The sequence below is a fragment of the Varanus komodoensis genome, unplaced genomic scaffold (assembly GCF_004798865.1).
Source record: "Varanus komodoensis strain SLA01 unplaced genomic scaffold, ASM479886v1 scaffold6_4, whole genome shotgun sequence".
In the NCBI taxonomy this organism is placed as follows: Eukaryota; Metazoa; Chordata; class Lepidosauria; order Squamata; family Varanidae; genus Varanus; species Varanus komodoensis.
Genome location: NW_025336347.1, coordinates 18,137,664 through 18,153,639, shown reverse-complemented (window position 1 = coordinate 18,153,639; position 15,976 = coordinate 18,137,664). Strand labels below are relative to the sequence as shown.

At 41.8% G+C, this 15,976-nt stretch overlaps 1 protein-coding gene across 2 annotated transcripts in view; it reads right to left on the bottom strand.

Moving 5' to 3' along the window:
• Window positions 1-1,911: 1,911 nt before the first annotated feature.
• P4HTM (prolyl 4-hydroxylase, transmembrane) overlaps window positions 1,912-15,976 on the bottom strand; it is a 32,671-nt gene continuing 18,606 nt past the window's right edge. The window contains exons 4-9 of one of the 2 annotated variants that reach the window (XM_044451856.1): window positions 14,753-14,849; window positions 11,192-11,354; window positions 9,510-9,695; window positions 8,857-8,947; window positions 6,136-6,259; window positions 1,912-5,988 (exon numbers count right to left, since the gene is read on the bottom strand). In XM_044451856.1, the coding sequence (XP_044307791.1) occupies window positions 5,771-5,988; window positions 6,136-6,259; window positions 8,857-8,947; window positions 9,510-9,695; window positions 11,192-11,354; window positions 14,753-14,849 (879 nt within the window). In that variant the 3' untranslated portion in view covers window positions 1,912-5,770. Of the gene's footprint in view, window positions 5,989-6,135; window positions 6,260-7,416; window positions 7,581-8,856; window positions 8,948-9,509; window positions 9,696-11,191; window positions 11,355-14,752; window positions 14,850-15,976 lie in introns of those variants that run through there. The other variant, XR_006416767.1, reaches the window with a different exon arrangement.

The following is a 15,976-nucleotide window of genomic DNA, read 5'->3' as shown; positions in this document are numbered from 1 at the left end:
TCACATCGTGTGGCCGAGAGGAGCAGAGAGCTTCGGCTACGGGGCGGTTTCGAAATGAAGGAATTACTGGCCCTCCGAGCCCCCCCCCCTTATTGGCTATGCTGACTAGGGATGATGGGAGTTGTAAGACAACGATGCCTGGAAGGCCATAAGTTGCCCACCACTAAAACCAAGGCCTTGCTCCATACTTATTTTCCCAACCCTGCTCTGCGTAGGCAAAGGAGAGCAGCCGGGCAAATGGGCAGAGGTGGAGGACCATCCCCCTTCGCTCTGGGTGGTATTGCAGGGAAGATTGGGCCATATGGTGCTGCATGCCCCATTTTTTTGCCTGGTTTGCTCATGAATCGTGGGTCATAACCCTGCATTACAGTTTTGCTGTGGGTTGCTAATCACAAACAACTGAGAAAGTGAACCCATCGTTTATTGTGGGGTTGAGTAGTTCATTGTTAACAAACCATAGTGCAGCGTTATGACAATGACAACCCGCAGTTCAATGTGACAACCCATAGTCCTGCCATCTATGGAATAACCTCCCCTCAGGGACCTGGCCAGGTTAAGGCAGCCCTCTTCCAAGGCCTTTAAAGATGTGCTTGGCCACCCAGAGGCCTGAGAGTATTTACTCTGTGTTTTTGCAGAATCTCTATTATTGTCTTTTTAAAAACTGTTTTAAACCTTTTAATGATTTCTGATTTTATTATTACTACATTTTAATGGCCTTTATGAATTGCTGTAAACTGCCCAGAGAGCTTTGGCTGTGGGACAATAGAGAAATTATATAATAATAGTAACACCTCATGCTTTCTCTCTGGACTGTAGCACAGGGTTCCCATCCTCACTAAATCAGGCAGAGTGCAAGTACTGACCAAATTGAGCCCAAACTTTCCTGGGAGCTGCTGCACAAGTGGATTTCCTGCTGCTTTTTGAAGGGGTTGCCCTTTGCAGCCCTATAGGAATTCTAGGAATGTAAATCATTTTGAAGTTGGATTGAATTGGGACAGCTGGAGGAAGATTTAAGTTAGCTATATGTGGTCTAGTTTTGGAAAGTTGATTAAAAAAGGAACAGGTGAATGGGTGGAAAGCAGTAAACTGGCATGCCAAATCCTGGGTGGATTAACCCAGGAGATGGTGTTACCTTATCTGTATTGTTTTTAAAAATTTCTCAATAATGTTAATACAGGCAAACTATGGGTCCTGTTATGTGGAAAAAACCCGATTTTCCCATATGCTACAGTGTTTCACAAACAGCATTCTGCTTTGTAGGAAAAAATGGGATCATACAGGTGTTCAGAAGCATCAGGAACAGAGGAAAGAATTATAAAACTGGTCTGGGAAAAAAGTGGAATCTTGAGGCAGGAACGGCGCAAGGCTCATGGGTTGGGATGCATGTTGTGCCAGGCATCTGTCAGACATGGTAGCACTGAGATAAAGCAATAGTGTATATTTGAAAGGAATGAATGAGAAATGCTGGTGTGTTTTCAGGAGGATATTATGAAGAAAATTGCCCATGGAAGTGACCCCTTTTCAAGCAGAATTCTTAACCTTTGTGAGAAAAAACCTGCATGTTCTTGTATTGAATCTTCCAATTTTAATGATTAATAGTATCATCAGAGGACATCAAACAAAAATGGCACAAATCAGAGGTTTTTTAAAAGAAAAAACCAGTCATACGTATAGAAAACAAAACTGTGAAGGAAAAGGGGATTTTACTTACACTTTGCAATTTAAGCATGGCAACAATAAGTGCCAAGAATCTAAAAAGCCAAGTCTATTTGTTGCTATTGGCCCTTGGAGAACAAAAGCCTCTAGAGACAGTACTCCTAATCCATAGGAATGAACTCTGGTAAACTGTGGAAAACACAAGCCTCACACCTGATAAGGAACAGGAAGCCAAAAGCAATTCAATGGACAACCTGGGTTTCAACCTTTTATTTACTGGAGGGACAGCTTGACATCTGTGCATGGGACACAATAAATTAAATAAATATTAAATAAGAAAATATAACTTATTCAGAAAGAGGAGTGTAAGGAACACACAGAAATACAAAACTCACTGTTGACCAGTTACATTAATGCAACGGGCAACGTCAGGTCACTTAAACTAGCTAAGGTTAGCAAGAGGTTCCAGTTGTGGTTTGGATACACATGTCATGCCTTTGGAGCCATTAAAAATATGATTCAGCAAAGCAAACCACTGTGCTGACACCACCTCCCACACCCCAATCGGGGGTGGGGGGAGCAGGCTGAGCCACAGCATGCTCCATACATTCCTGGGAGCTGGATGCCAGGCCAGCCACAAGCCCTGCAACTGCCTGCAGCAGTTTCCCATCTTTGCCTAAGGAACTTTTGTTTTTGCAGAATGCAACTTTAAAGTGCCAGCACATCTTTGTCCAACTGATGGGTTTCTTAAAAATCACAAAAACCCAACCTACATTCTTCTTATATAAATGACTCTGGCTGTAAAATAGAAGTACAAGAAAGAGGTAAATACCCCTCCAGAACTCTCACACAATTACATGTAAAAAGATTGCAAAGTAAGAGTTCTAATTCAAAAGGAACTGTGAAGTAGGATGGACAGGGGGTGTCTGTTTTATATTCAACCTCTGCATTCAGAAGTACTGAAGTAGGAGCTTTCTACAGTTCTTGTACTTAATCAGCTCTTAAAGGGAACCTTTAGGGACTCTGAATTGACTAGTAAAATATCTGCTAAATGGTTTGCTGATCCCAGGACACACCTGGTAAAGCAAGAAGATTCAAGGAACAAGTTACTAATCCTCACAATATTTTTACCAGAAGAGCAGCTACTTCAAAAAAATTCCCAGACTTTTTCAGGACTGCAATAAAGCTCAAATCCTAAGCATATTTCATGAAAATAACTTGCACTGAAATCAGAGAAACTTGCAAGTACACCGAGGACTGTGTGGTTAGGTTTTCTTTTAAAGATGGCTGATGTTTGGTAGGGCTGTGCAGTCTTAATAAGCCTTGTTAACTTCACCCAATTATAAAGCATATTGCTAACACTAAGGCAGACCTGCTCAGCTTGTGAGCTCACCAAGCTAAATATAAGCCATCAGTGTTATCTGCCCAGAACTCCAAAATTGGAGGTGGTACGGATGCCTTTACCAGGTCACAGGACATGGCTGGTGGGCTGTGTTTGGCTTGGTGAGTCACAGCTTGTACAGGCCTCAAAGGCAATAATTAGGGACCCCAATAAAAAGGCATGCATGGTAACTACTCCTTCCTTGGAATGAAGTTCCCCTGCTACAGACACAAAGTGACTCAGTTAACAATCAACTTCCCACACTAATGTGGCAGGCCTTCTTCAGTGAGATCTGCCAGGTAGGAAGGGTGTGCAACTTCTCGCAGCACAGCAAAAGCGTTAGCATTCAGCACCCTTTGGAGAGCAAGAAAAGCAACTGGCTGGAATATGCTGGCTGCAAGACTGCCACCCTAAAGGCAGCTTCCTCTAATTCAGGCAATTCAAGGCATCAGGCGGGGACAGTCAGGGCAAATCACACATGGAAAAGGGAACAGGGAGGACCTTCCATTCGTTCAGCAGAAGTTGGCAGCCAAAAATAATTTTCAGTGCTGGCATCAAAACCAAAGGTAAACTGCTAGATGGATGTGCTGTGGACTAAATGTGGAGGGTTTTCCTAAGGGGCAAAAGTTTTTTCAAACTGCAAGGCCAAAGCAAAAGTATTTCACTACTCAGCAGTGACAGTTTTAGCCCAACCTGCAGTTTGTCCTGACTCAAAATGGGAATTTTGCCATAGGGAATCATTTCAAAATGATCCACAAAAACAAAAATGAAAACCCCAAGGAATTAATCCTACGTTAAAACAAAAAACAAAAACCAGAGCTGCAAGAGTTTGCCTACATCCAGGAGCCTCACATGGCACAACAGCAGTACAGGAATCTTCTCTGTACTTCAATGAAGTGCCATTTTCTCCATCTTCCTTTCTAAGCACTTTCCACCTTTATCACTAACACCCATTAGAATGAAATAGGTCATTAAGTTAATAAGGGGGGAGAGCAGGGAGGCTCACATTTTAAATTCAAATATAGGGAAAAGCCTCTTTGGTTAGTCTCATTTTAAAATGTATACTGTAGGGAACAAATATAGAAAAGGGCAACCAAAATTATCAGAGGGCTGCAGTACCTTTCCTATGTGCAAAGATCTCCACTGTTCAGATTTTTGTTTTGAAGGTAACTAAGGGACATGATAGAGGTATATAAAATTTTGCATGGTGTACAGAAGATTCAGAATAGACTGATGAAAACACTTTTAGACCCAGCACACAACTGATTTATGGAACTCACATGATGTGACCTAACATGATCACTAGATCAGACAGCCTTAAAATGGAATTAGACAAATTCAGTGAGGACTGGTTTATCAATTGCTACTGGCTCTGTGGAACCTCCATGTCCAGAGACAATATGCCACTAAATGCCTTTTGGTTCTCATGTTCTGCTTGTGGCTTCCCAGCAGCAACTGGCTGGACCCTGCAAGAAGCAGACTGAATGGAATGGGAAAGGACAGGACAGGAGTTGAAAGGGGTTGATAAAGCCACTGAATCCAACTCCCTGCTTCGCTTCCATATGTGGTCTCCCATCCGGCTGCAGGCCCAGGCCTTTCTAGATTAGCTAAGGTGACTTGACATGCTAGCTTGATGTATAGCTCTGCAGACACCTTTGGTCTGAACCAACTGTGTATATTGTAGATACTGATCTGCTAGGAAATGGAGGAAGACCAACTATGCTGCTGGCCCAAAACCAAAACTAAATGGAGTGAAAAATTTCTTCAGCAAAAATATGCAAGACTTACACTGAAGAAACATAAACCAAGTTACCGAAGTGAAGATCTCAGCAAGTGCAGCACGCCAGCTGCTATTGCACACTCGAACACTTCCCTTTTCCCTGATAGTCAACACAATACGTATTTCAGAACCATGTCCTTATGCAGAACCATGTCTGACCCTGAGAAGAATTCTCCATGATAAGCATTAGAAATCACCTGGAATGATTCCAGTACCTGCAGCCCCTGCATCTTCCTTAACACACAGCTGCTCAAGACCCCACTTATAAGACTATGTACACAAGCTTGCAACTCTCTACAAACTTACCTGGGAATAAGCCCCACTGAACTCAGTGAGGCTTACATCTGAGTACACATAAACAAGAGTGCATTGCAAAATGGCGACCTGCTGGCCTGGCCTGCAGGAGCAAAGAGCAACACTTGCACTCCACCTAGAATGAGCAGCAGAACACCGCCTGGAATTACTGGTGTGGGACCCAGCTGCCACTGGGGGCTCCACATTGCCGACTTTTCATGTGACCCAAGCTTACTTGCTCACAGAGAGTGGAGATCTTGGGGCAGAAAAGAACCGCTGGTGCCAGGAATGCAGCGACAATGCCAGGGAGAGAAGAGGAGGAGGAACAGCATTCCAGTACAGCAAATGGTTCAGAATGAGGAAGAGGTAAGGCTATCGGAAGGGCTCGCTCAGAGAGATCCAGAACTTCTTGCAGCAAAGCTAGCCATTCAAGAAGTATGCAAGTGTGAGTCATAGCCTACACAGCCAGCCCCTGCCTTTTCCCTTGCTGTAGGGACCATGCACCATGCAGTCTTTGCTTCCTCTAGCCTAGTCAGCAACGCAAGACTGGAACATGGCTAGTGTTCTCTATATGGGGAAAGGTGGGTGGTTACAGGCCTGAAACTGGCAAGTGCAAAAAAACGTTTTCTCCCGAGCCACTGCAGAGACACCTCAAAGCTCTACAGTTCTACATGTACGTGGCTGTAGGATTTGTCCACGGTCCACTCGCTTTGGTCTTCATCCTCACCGTTTGTGTATCGAGCCATCTCCTCTTGGAACTGGAGCTGTCGCCTCTTGTTGGGATCAACGTTGATCCAGTTGTTGGCAATCCATTTGGTTCCTTCAGTGACCAAGCAACCGCCATGCAAGGAATATTCATCTAGCTCCCCAACCCAACCTGCAAGGAGACAAGAAACCATGAAACTTTCCTGAAAGAAGTGAAGTCTCACGCTACTACAACCAACTCTCTAGGTTTTTCAAATTGTCAGCCAAGGAGCGATATCAGATATTCCTGGTAGACTCTTGCCCTGAGATAACATATTACCTTCTCCATCTGACAGGTAATTGTACCACAAGACAGCAGTGCCTTGCAGGGGTTTGACACGCAGGTTTCCCTTATCACAGTGTTTACGTGTGTCACGTAGGTCAACGTCATTCTGGATTAGAGACTAGAAGGAAAAGGGGATATGTTTATTCTGGTGCACTGCAGGGAAAAAAGGAAATGTTAAAAGCACAGATCCACCTCCACTACCATTGCTCTTATCCCTCTTTTCCTAGATTGTTCAATGAAATAGCTCTGCATTTATCACACCACCTTGATTTTAATTCAAAGAAAGGTAGGATGAAAAGTATAATAAATGAAAATATCTAGATGAGGACTCTTATCAGTTGATGGGATGCTTTGCATACTTAAGCTGAGGCACTATATATCTTGAGGGAAGTTTTATGGAAATAAATCTGTCTATACTAAAATAATGTATCAGAAGATATACATTTGGGCCTTAAAAGAACAGTGCCTTAAAAGTTTAAAATATGAAAAAGCACAAAATGGTAAGACTACTGATCCAAAAGGGGATATCATAGCTGGTATTCACCAGTTTTTAAAGGGCTACAACAGTAGTAGTAGTGTTACTGAATCTCCCCATGACAAATTAGTATAGCATTTTTATTGCACCATGGACTATTTAGAAAAAACTTTTGGATTCCCCCTATCAGATTCAATATAGCCTAACATTTTAAAGCACTTTTGCAATGTTTAATCAGTTAAGTAATTAAGTATTTAATTAACTAAAAAGCACCCCTGATTAAAATACTTTAAAATATCTGCTTTCCAATTTAATGTAAGTATACATAAAATTGCAGATAATAGAGAAGAACACCACTACTTCTACAATAGGTATGTGTATCTTCTTGCTTTTTGGTTTTATCCATCTGTAAAATTTAATCAACTGATTTACAGTGCAACGCTATGCATATTAACATAGAAGTAAATCCCAGCAAATCTGAAGGAACAATACAAGATTTGTCTGATTGGGTGACAGTCCTTTTTAAAGGTTTTACAATTTTCTGTTCCAGTCCCTTTCAAAATTTAAGCCCATGGTATTCTGAGTCACAACTTACCACCAAGTTATGCAGTGCCTTGCAGCACATTTGACATTTCTACATTTTGTTATGTTACAACCTTGAACTGAAGTAAGATTTAACTGACTTTGTTATAGCCTGATGTATACAAAATAATGAACACTATGAGGTTCAAAAATATTATTATGCCACAAAAGTTAACTAAACAAAAACCTCTTGGTTGCCTAAGTGTTCACCCTCTTACCTGTGACATGCCTAAAGCAGCTCTGGTGTAACCCAGCATTGTCTTCAGAAGTCCCACACTAGAAGTACTTGAATGGAGTGTATCTATGTGCAATTCCAGTGACTCAGGATCTCCGAATAAATGTGCCTGCTTCTGAAAGGCCCAGGGTTTGTTGCAGAGCACAGCTAAACAAAAGGCATCATGAAGACCAAGGAGTTCTTAAAACAGCTCTGAGATAAGGTTGTGCAGAAGCACCAATCCGGGTTAGGCTATAAAAATATCCTAAATTATGAACAGTCCTTGAAGCGCTGTTAAATCCATTATTACAAAAGGGCAAGAATATGGCTCAACTACAACCCTGCTTAAAGGAGGCTGTCCACCAAAACTCAGTGACCAGATAAGGAGGACATTAGTAAGGCAACCAAGAGGCTGGCAGTAACTCTGGCGAAACTGGAGAAAGCCCCGGCTGATATGAAGAAAGCCACCCAAGAAACAATTATTATGGAGGTGTTGCAAAAAGCTGGACTTAAAGGAAAAGAGGAGAGGAAAAACCATTGCTGAAACAAATCCATTTCAAAGCCTGTTTGGAGTTTGCAAAAAGGAATGTGAGAGAGAGAACAAATGGAAAAGATTCTCTGGTCTGAGGAGATCAAAACTGAACTTTTTGGCTTTGCTACAAAATGCGTGGCACAAAGCCAACAGTGCTTATTGTGCTGAGAGCACCATCTCCACAGCGAAGCACAGGAGTGGCAGCATTGTGTTTTGGGAATGTGTTTTTGCAGCAGGGACTGGGAAACTGGTCAGGATTAAGGGCAAGATGGATGGAACCAAATACAGGGCAATTCTTGAGGGAAATCTGCCTCAGTTTGTTAGGGACCTAGGATGAACGTTCACCTTCCAGCAGGCGACAACCCTAAACATGAAGTCAAAATAATCCTGAAGTGGTTTCAAAATAAGAACCTAAAAGTTTCAGAATGGCAGAGTCAAAGTCCAAATCTTAATCTGACTGAGAACCTGTGACAAAAACTGAAAGTTACTGTTTATCAGTGATCCCATCCAGCCTGACAGTTCTGCTGGAACAGTTCTGCCAAGAAGAATGGGCAAGCACTGCAGAACCTAGATGTGCAAAGCCGACAGAGATTTAGCTAAGGTAAGTCAAAGCTGTCAGCGTTGCCAAAGGTACTTCTATGAAGCACTGACTTAGGGAGGTGAATGCTTAGGCAACCAACAAGAGCTAGTTTCTTTTTGTTTGCTTAACATTTGAGCCACAGTAAAAAATATTTGGCACCTTCACAGTGTTGAGTATCTTGTGTACATGAAGTGATAATGTCGATTCAATTCCAGGTTTTCACACAACAAAATGCAGAAGTGCCAAGTGTGGGTGAATACTTCTGCAAGACACTGTAGTACAAGAGGGGTTTAAGAAACAAAAATGGGGAAACATGCAAAAAGATCCCTTACCAACTCTTCGTAAGTCCTGTTGTCAGCAATAGGAAAAGTGGTCTCCCCACCACCTGTCACATTATTCAGGTAGAAGAGCACTGTCACGTAGCTGTAAAAGATGGGGCAACTGCTCTAGGTTAAGCTGTGACGCTCTGCAACTATGTAGTACTTCCCTTTACAGAGGCCTTGGCAGTTTCCTTTCATGCTCTCGTTTCACAACACAATCGGATGCCAAGGGCTTCCTTGTGCTTAGGCAGAAAGTACTCACCCAGTTCCAAGTGTGCCCTGGTCAGCCTGGCTGCTGGGGAATGCTAGGAGCTGTAAGGCTTATTTCTGTCTCAGCATGCACAGGGTCGCACCCTAAGGGGCGCGTTCAGGGCAACAGTTTCTTGAGGTAAGTCTAAAAATAAGCAAGTCCATCAACCTTGGCTTCATGGCTATTTAACTGATAGCTGAAATGGAGACACTGCTGTTTTTTCCTATCTGGTCATTGCTCCTTATTTGGTTTGACAAAGAAACACCAGAGATATTCTCCTCAGAATTCCCCCATCAGAAAAAGAAATACATATTGTGATCTTTGACCTCCATACAATTAAGTGAGCCTTTGCATATGGAAGTCTACTTCCCTAATACATTCAAGGTGGAAAATGGAACAGCAAGAAATGACTCACCGACACGAAGTCTCAAATGGAGCACTTTCGTTGGCGATCAGTTTGGTATGGCTACACGCGGTCTCAGGAAACACTGGCCCACTGTCCATGTGGGCATGGTAGTGCCCTCCCTGGTCATAGCGTACCACCTGCAAGGGTTCACTGTGCTCCACAATCTCTGGGGGCAAACGGGTTAAGTGAATCACCCTGGAGAAAGAAGCAGAGGCAACCCCAAGAACTGTTGAACTCCATATTCTTCTACAAATACTCCCAGTTTGCAGCTCACGTCCCCTCCCACCTTGATCGCAATGGAGGGATTGTCCCAGGCAAGAGCAAGATAGTAGCCAGCTTATAATTATAGCAGTCATCTGGTAACTGTGATTGAGAATTTATCACTATTTGTTCTCTTCTGTTTGGATAGCCAAATTAAGAGAAATATAGCATGTGCATATTGCTTTTCATTATTCATTTGCAAAATGTGAAGCCTGAACTAAGGATTTTTTAAAAAAATCTACCAGCAATGTTAGCCTTGATCACCTGCACGTTGAAATTGTCTTTTCCTCTCATGTTCCTCCATTCCTAAAACACAAAAGAAGCAGAGAATCTAACCTTATGAAGGAGAGCTGATGTAGCTACTCTTATCATCATTTAAAGCAGGGGTTGTCAGAAGGCAGAGCTCCATATGTTTTAGACTTCAGTGTCCAGAAATCTCTGCAACGTGGCCAATGGTTAAGAGTGCTGGAAGCTGGAAGTTCATAACGTATGGAAATCTGCCCACCTATGCTCTAAAGTTTAAAAAGGGGGAAAACAGAGTTGAGTTGAGTTGGCTAGGGAATAAGTGTCACTGAACTCAGCAGGTATTACTGTTGAGTAAATGTAATTATGACTGTGCTGTCAGTTTGCTAAAGAAAGAATTCCTACATTGCCAATGGCCACTTTCCTTTTGGGAAAAATGCCAGCTTTGGGGCAGGAGGTGGGGAATGGGGATTATGATTGTCAGGATGCAGTACAGAAGAACAGGCTTAAAACCCAATCCCCGCACACTGCAGTCCAATGGCTTCTAGCAAATATTAGTCTTCCTCAAAGTATTGAAATAAATGAAATTTAAGGTGGTTGTTACATGCTGTCAAGTCTTCTCCAATTTATGGAGATCCTAAAAAAATGAACACCTTCCAAAATGTGCTGTCCTTGACAGCCCTGCTCAGCTCTTGTAAACTCAAAGTTTTTGTTTCTTTTATGGAACTGGTCCAGCTCTTATTCCATCTTCCTCTTCTTCTTCTGCATTCAACTTTCCCTAGCATTATTGTCTTGCCTTCCCATTATGTACTCAAAGTAGGACAGCTTCAGTTTTGTAATTTTTACTTTCAGAGAAAGTTCTGCCTTGATTTGCTCTAGGATTTATTTATCTTTCTGTCAGTCCAGGCTATTCATGAAGCTCTTAAGTCCTATTCATTTCAATGGATCTACACTAAGAAGATTAACATTGGACACAATGATATTACTTCAAAATAGCAATGTGTAAATATTTACTTTTAATTGCTATTCATTGCATTGCACTGCATATTTATGCCGCCCAATACCAAAAGCTCTCTGAGTGGTTAAAAACAAGTGAGTGATCATCTAAAAAACTTCAACAGTTGAGAAACTTTTAGCAGATAATAAAATTGAGCAGCAGCATGAGTATTACCGAGAAGAGTAGTTACCTTTGCTGTATGGAGCGCATGACTTGATGTGCCCCTTCACCTTGATATAGCCACGTGTGCTGGCTGTTCCGCACCAGGTCACTCATCTTCACTTTTTGGCTTCCCATATATTTGTGGAAGTCCCGGATGTTCAGTTGCTTAAACTCTTCCAAGCTCAGCACACCTAAGCAAAACCAAGAGGAAAAAACACAGGCTTTTGGTAGCTTCATGTTACTTCAAGAATTTGTCATATAAGAATTGGTTTAAACAGACTAGCAAGCCTCTAGTTTGTCTTAATGAAGCAACTACTTCCAACTACAATAAAGCAGGTGCTGTAGCAAGAAAGGAAGGCATTCGAAGAGGAGAGCTGTAAAACAGCATTCAAGAGCTTGAGGCAAACAACACCAGAGGCAAAGCTCCTGCTCCTGCTGTTAGCACAGTAGCGAGATGATGTGAATGGAAAGGCTCTTGCTCCATCTATTAAACAAAGCTGTGGCTCTCTGCTAATGAAGGGGAGGGAATAAAGGACCCTGTTCCCTACTTAAAACCCTAGATTCTAGGGCCTAGAAGGTTCTGAACTACAGTTTACATAGGCCCTTCCATAATTATAGAGAGACCGTGAAGGAGAATAGTTTCCTTTTAAATGAAACCGTGGACACCTACAGCTTGTCAGTCTCCTCATGTTCAGTGAATCACAATTGCAGTCTTGGTGAGCCAAAACCTGCTGAATAGCAGTAGCACAGTTAAGATTTACATTATGACTCTCCTGAAATTATGGTGGTGCTAAAACCCATATGGTACCTATTAACTCATCCCATCTCTGTAAGACACAGTTAAAGTATCTCAACTGACTCACACCGGTGACATGAGAAACATCTGAAGAACCCAGGATGCTTACCTGCTCCAGTGTTCACCTGTGCTAACTCTAAACCATATATTTTAAAACTGGAAAGACAGGCAATTCAAAAAAATGTGGCTAAGAAGTGGGCCAAAAGTAGCACAGGATCACTAGGACAATGGTGGACACAGCAACACAGCCTATGAATACTGAGGTCTAGCAGACCTTTGCACATTTTTCATTCAAACTGCTCCTCACAGGAAAGCTAAAGTACTTGTAAAAGCAAGCATAAAATGCCATGTAGGCACGCTCTGCAGAACACCAGCCCTAGTTAACTGAAAAGCAAAGAGGAAAGGAACAGTCTGTGAGAGAGGTCAACTTAGGATACGATGGTCATCACTTATTTCCAGTGCATGCATCCTTTTTTCATCCCATGATTCCTGTAACAACTTCAGCCTCCCATGATCTAGTGCCACATCCAGGTTATGGCCCTTGGCTCTCTTGCTGGCATGCTGCTAACAAAAGGAGCAGCAGCGCTGGGGAAGCGAGGCCACCCTGGATCCACCAGACAGGGCAATGAGACCTTAATTGAAGTTCTTTAGTTCACTGATGTTTACAGTGCTGAAAATGCCTCAAACTGTGCATCCTTCCTTGCGTCTGCCAAAGACGTCACAAGCTGAAAGGGCACCAGGACATGGGCTTACCCACCGGATTTGAAGCCCCATTCTCCATTCACCAAAACTCTGTTTCCCACTCCAAAGCAACCTCTGTAAGGCTGTGCAGATCATCAGGCACGCTGGCAGCAAGTGCACACACTCTGCCTGCTTAATTTGATTAGGAAATAGAGAGGCGTTCAACTGAATGCATTCTAATTAGAGCAGGAAAGGTCACTGTGTACATCCGGGCCAGCGGGAGGTCTGGGGAGGCTAGAGGGTCACTTGAGTCCTCCTGGAACCTTTGTAGCCTCTAGTATGAAATGCAGAGGTAGAGAAAATCAGCCTGAGAAAGCTGCCTTGGAGTCCAACTCTCCATCAGGTAACAAAAGCCACAGCACAGCAAGCAGCAGACAGAAAAAGCATCTCTGGCTAAATAGAAGACCTTGGTATGTCACATAATTCAGTCACCTTTATACTAATGGAGACTCTTCTACTTAATAGGCTTAGAACAAGTATCAACACAAGTGGGCCGGGATGGACCGTAGTGTAAGAAAAGAATGAGAAACGGAAACAGCACCTTACTATTGAAGCAAAAGAAATATATACTTTGGTGAATACATGATATGCATGTTGTTACGAAGCACACAACTTCCCAGCACAACTCTGAGAACACTTCTCATCCCATAAGATTGTATTTTTTTACAGTCAGTTGGTGAAGCGCTACTGAAATTACCCTCTATTTCTGAGGTAGATCAGTTGTAGGTAGAAGGGAAAGAAGCAGGATCTTGGTTGTAGTTAAGCCTCCACTTGAAGATGTGTAAAAAACAAAACAGTTTCATTTTTCAGGAAGGTATTTGTGGAAGTAATCAAGTACATGTGTTTTCATTCTCAGGTCAAATGAACCTCTTATTCTGAAATGCTCATAATCTAAGAAGTATTTAGTATTCTGTAGTATTTTGTTTTCTCATTGCTTGTCTGTTAAGGTTCCTGCTCCAAGTTCCTTACTACTTATCTTCCATGTGTCCCATCCCAAGATGGGCAGTTCTCATCAGGATAATCGATACTCAGTGATCATTAAAAAAAAAAAAACCTTCTTCCCAATAAATAGGCTACCAATCAACAACAGTAATCTCACCCAAATCTTTCTGGTATAAGTGGTGCCTTGCACTTTGAACTTAATTCGTTTCAGGAGGCTGTTTGAGCTCTGAATCATTCAAAATCCGAATCAATTTTCCCCATTAGAAAAGATGGAAGGTGAATTAATCTGTTCCCAGACCCTAAAGAATACCCATTTCAGTAAACTTAAACAGCAAATATGGCCTCCTGAAATGAATTAAGTTCAAGGTTATATATGAGGTATGATTAAAAAATATGGTGAATGTTTAAATAAAAATATATTACAGTAAAAGACAGATTGCCATTAAACCCCCTCAAAATACTTCCCCTCACTTTGAACACGCTTATCCTGTCATGGCTACCTCAATGTCCAAGACAAGAGGAATCAATTCAGAGTATAGAGGCTTTTTTTTTGACTTGGGCGCACAACTGACAGTGTTTTTACTGTGACCGCATCTTTTTCACTTCACTTGCAGTTGGAACTTAGAAGCATCATTCGAACTACAGAGCAATTTTTAAAATCTTCAACTCTAATGTTCAAACTCTGAATTGTTCGAAGTTAGAGTCATTTGAACTATGAGGCACCACTGTATTTAAAGCATTTCCTGTGGAATGTTTTCTTCAATCAGATGGACTGGATGATAGACAACTAGGCTATACAAAATGAAGAATAATTCAGTCTCTATATTACAATATAGAGAGAAAACCAGATTTTGTATGTGTCGGTGGAAGGACTTGGAAGTAGTTCCTCTGATTCTTATTGTTTCAGCTTCTGCTTTGATGAAGTCTTGGCAAAGCACTTTTTTGGTTTGTTTAAAACATGGAACATATCAGCTTTGCAGTCTCTTACAGACTGTCATGATGCTGCATTCAGCTGAGGATCTTTCCTCTTCCTGGATTTCATTAGGGTTAGACCTGCTTGGGGAACAATGGTACAAAGTATTTTAGAAGAGAACATTAACTCTGCCTCACCGTTGCCATCTGGGTCTGCTTTCACTGCAGCATACATCTCTCGGATGCTCTCAGGTGTCATCCACCTACCATTTCCTAGACGGGTATGTGTCAGCACCTGAAATTCCAAGCATATTAGCTTCTGGGTAACCATTGTCTAGAATGTACCATTGACTCTAATGTGCAGTTACGTACAAATGCTGCATCTTGGAGAAACTCAAGCACAGGAAAAAACTCATTTTACCAAAATCATTCAGATAAACACTTTTCTCCCAGATCTTGTCTCTTAAATTTATTCTGCCATTGTTATTCTGTCATCTTCCAAAGACAATAATGGAAAACTTACACATGCTTACATTCATCCTAAGAGTTTGCATACATATCTTCATATCTTAATGACTACATCAAGTATTACATAACTGTGAGCAGTAACCACAGATAAACATGAAAGAAAGAATGTTCATATCACATCTGGAAATCTTTTGCAATGAAAGTTAGTTCTAGTGTTCAGTGGAAATTCATCTACTGATGAAACAGGGTGATGTGCATACATCAGCCCTTTGGGGATTTTGCAGCACACATGAGTTTAAGCAAAGTTGTATAAAGAGGCAAAAAGTATTATACTGATGTATGCAGGGTCCAATAAGGCCACACCTAATTCTTCATATCAAGAGTAAATTATCAAAGTTTACCTCAACCTAAGCTCAGATAATGAAACACAAAGGTGTAGAAATTGACTGGCCAACATTACAATCTCTGTCTTAGGTTGAAGCACTCTTAGGCAGGCAATTTTTTATTATGGTTGTGACTAAGGGAACAACAACATTACAACAAGCCAACAATACTGAGACAGAAGAAACTTCTTCAGTTATCTGTGCTTTTTGGCCTCCGAGATATTGGCAATCAGCTCATAAGAGGAATTGTGCCAGGAAAGCTATGCATAGAGACAAAAGGAATTTACCATCCCACACACAAAGATGTTCACTGTTTATAGTGTGGCCTCATATGGATGCAATCCTAAATCAGGAGGAAACCTGGGAGAACTTCAGGCTTGCACACTTCCTCCCCTCTCCCTTATTCTCCTCCAGCATGACCATGAGGCAGGAATACAAACTTCTGCTTTCAAATAGCCATGGTATCTGTTTCTAAACTGGGAACTAGTTAATAAGGCTGAGGCTAATTTTAATAATTTTAATTTTAACCTTGGGAAAAACCCAACAAACCAGGATGATAAACCAGTCTGAA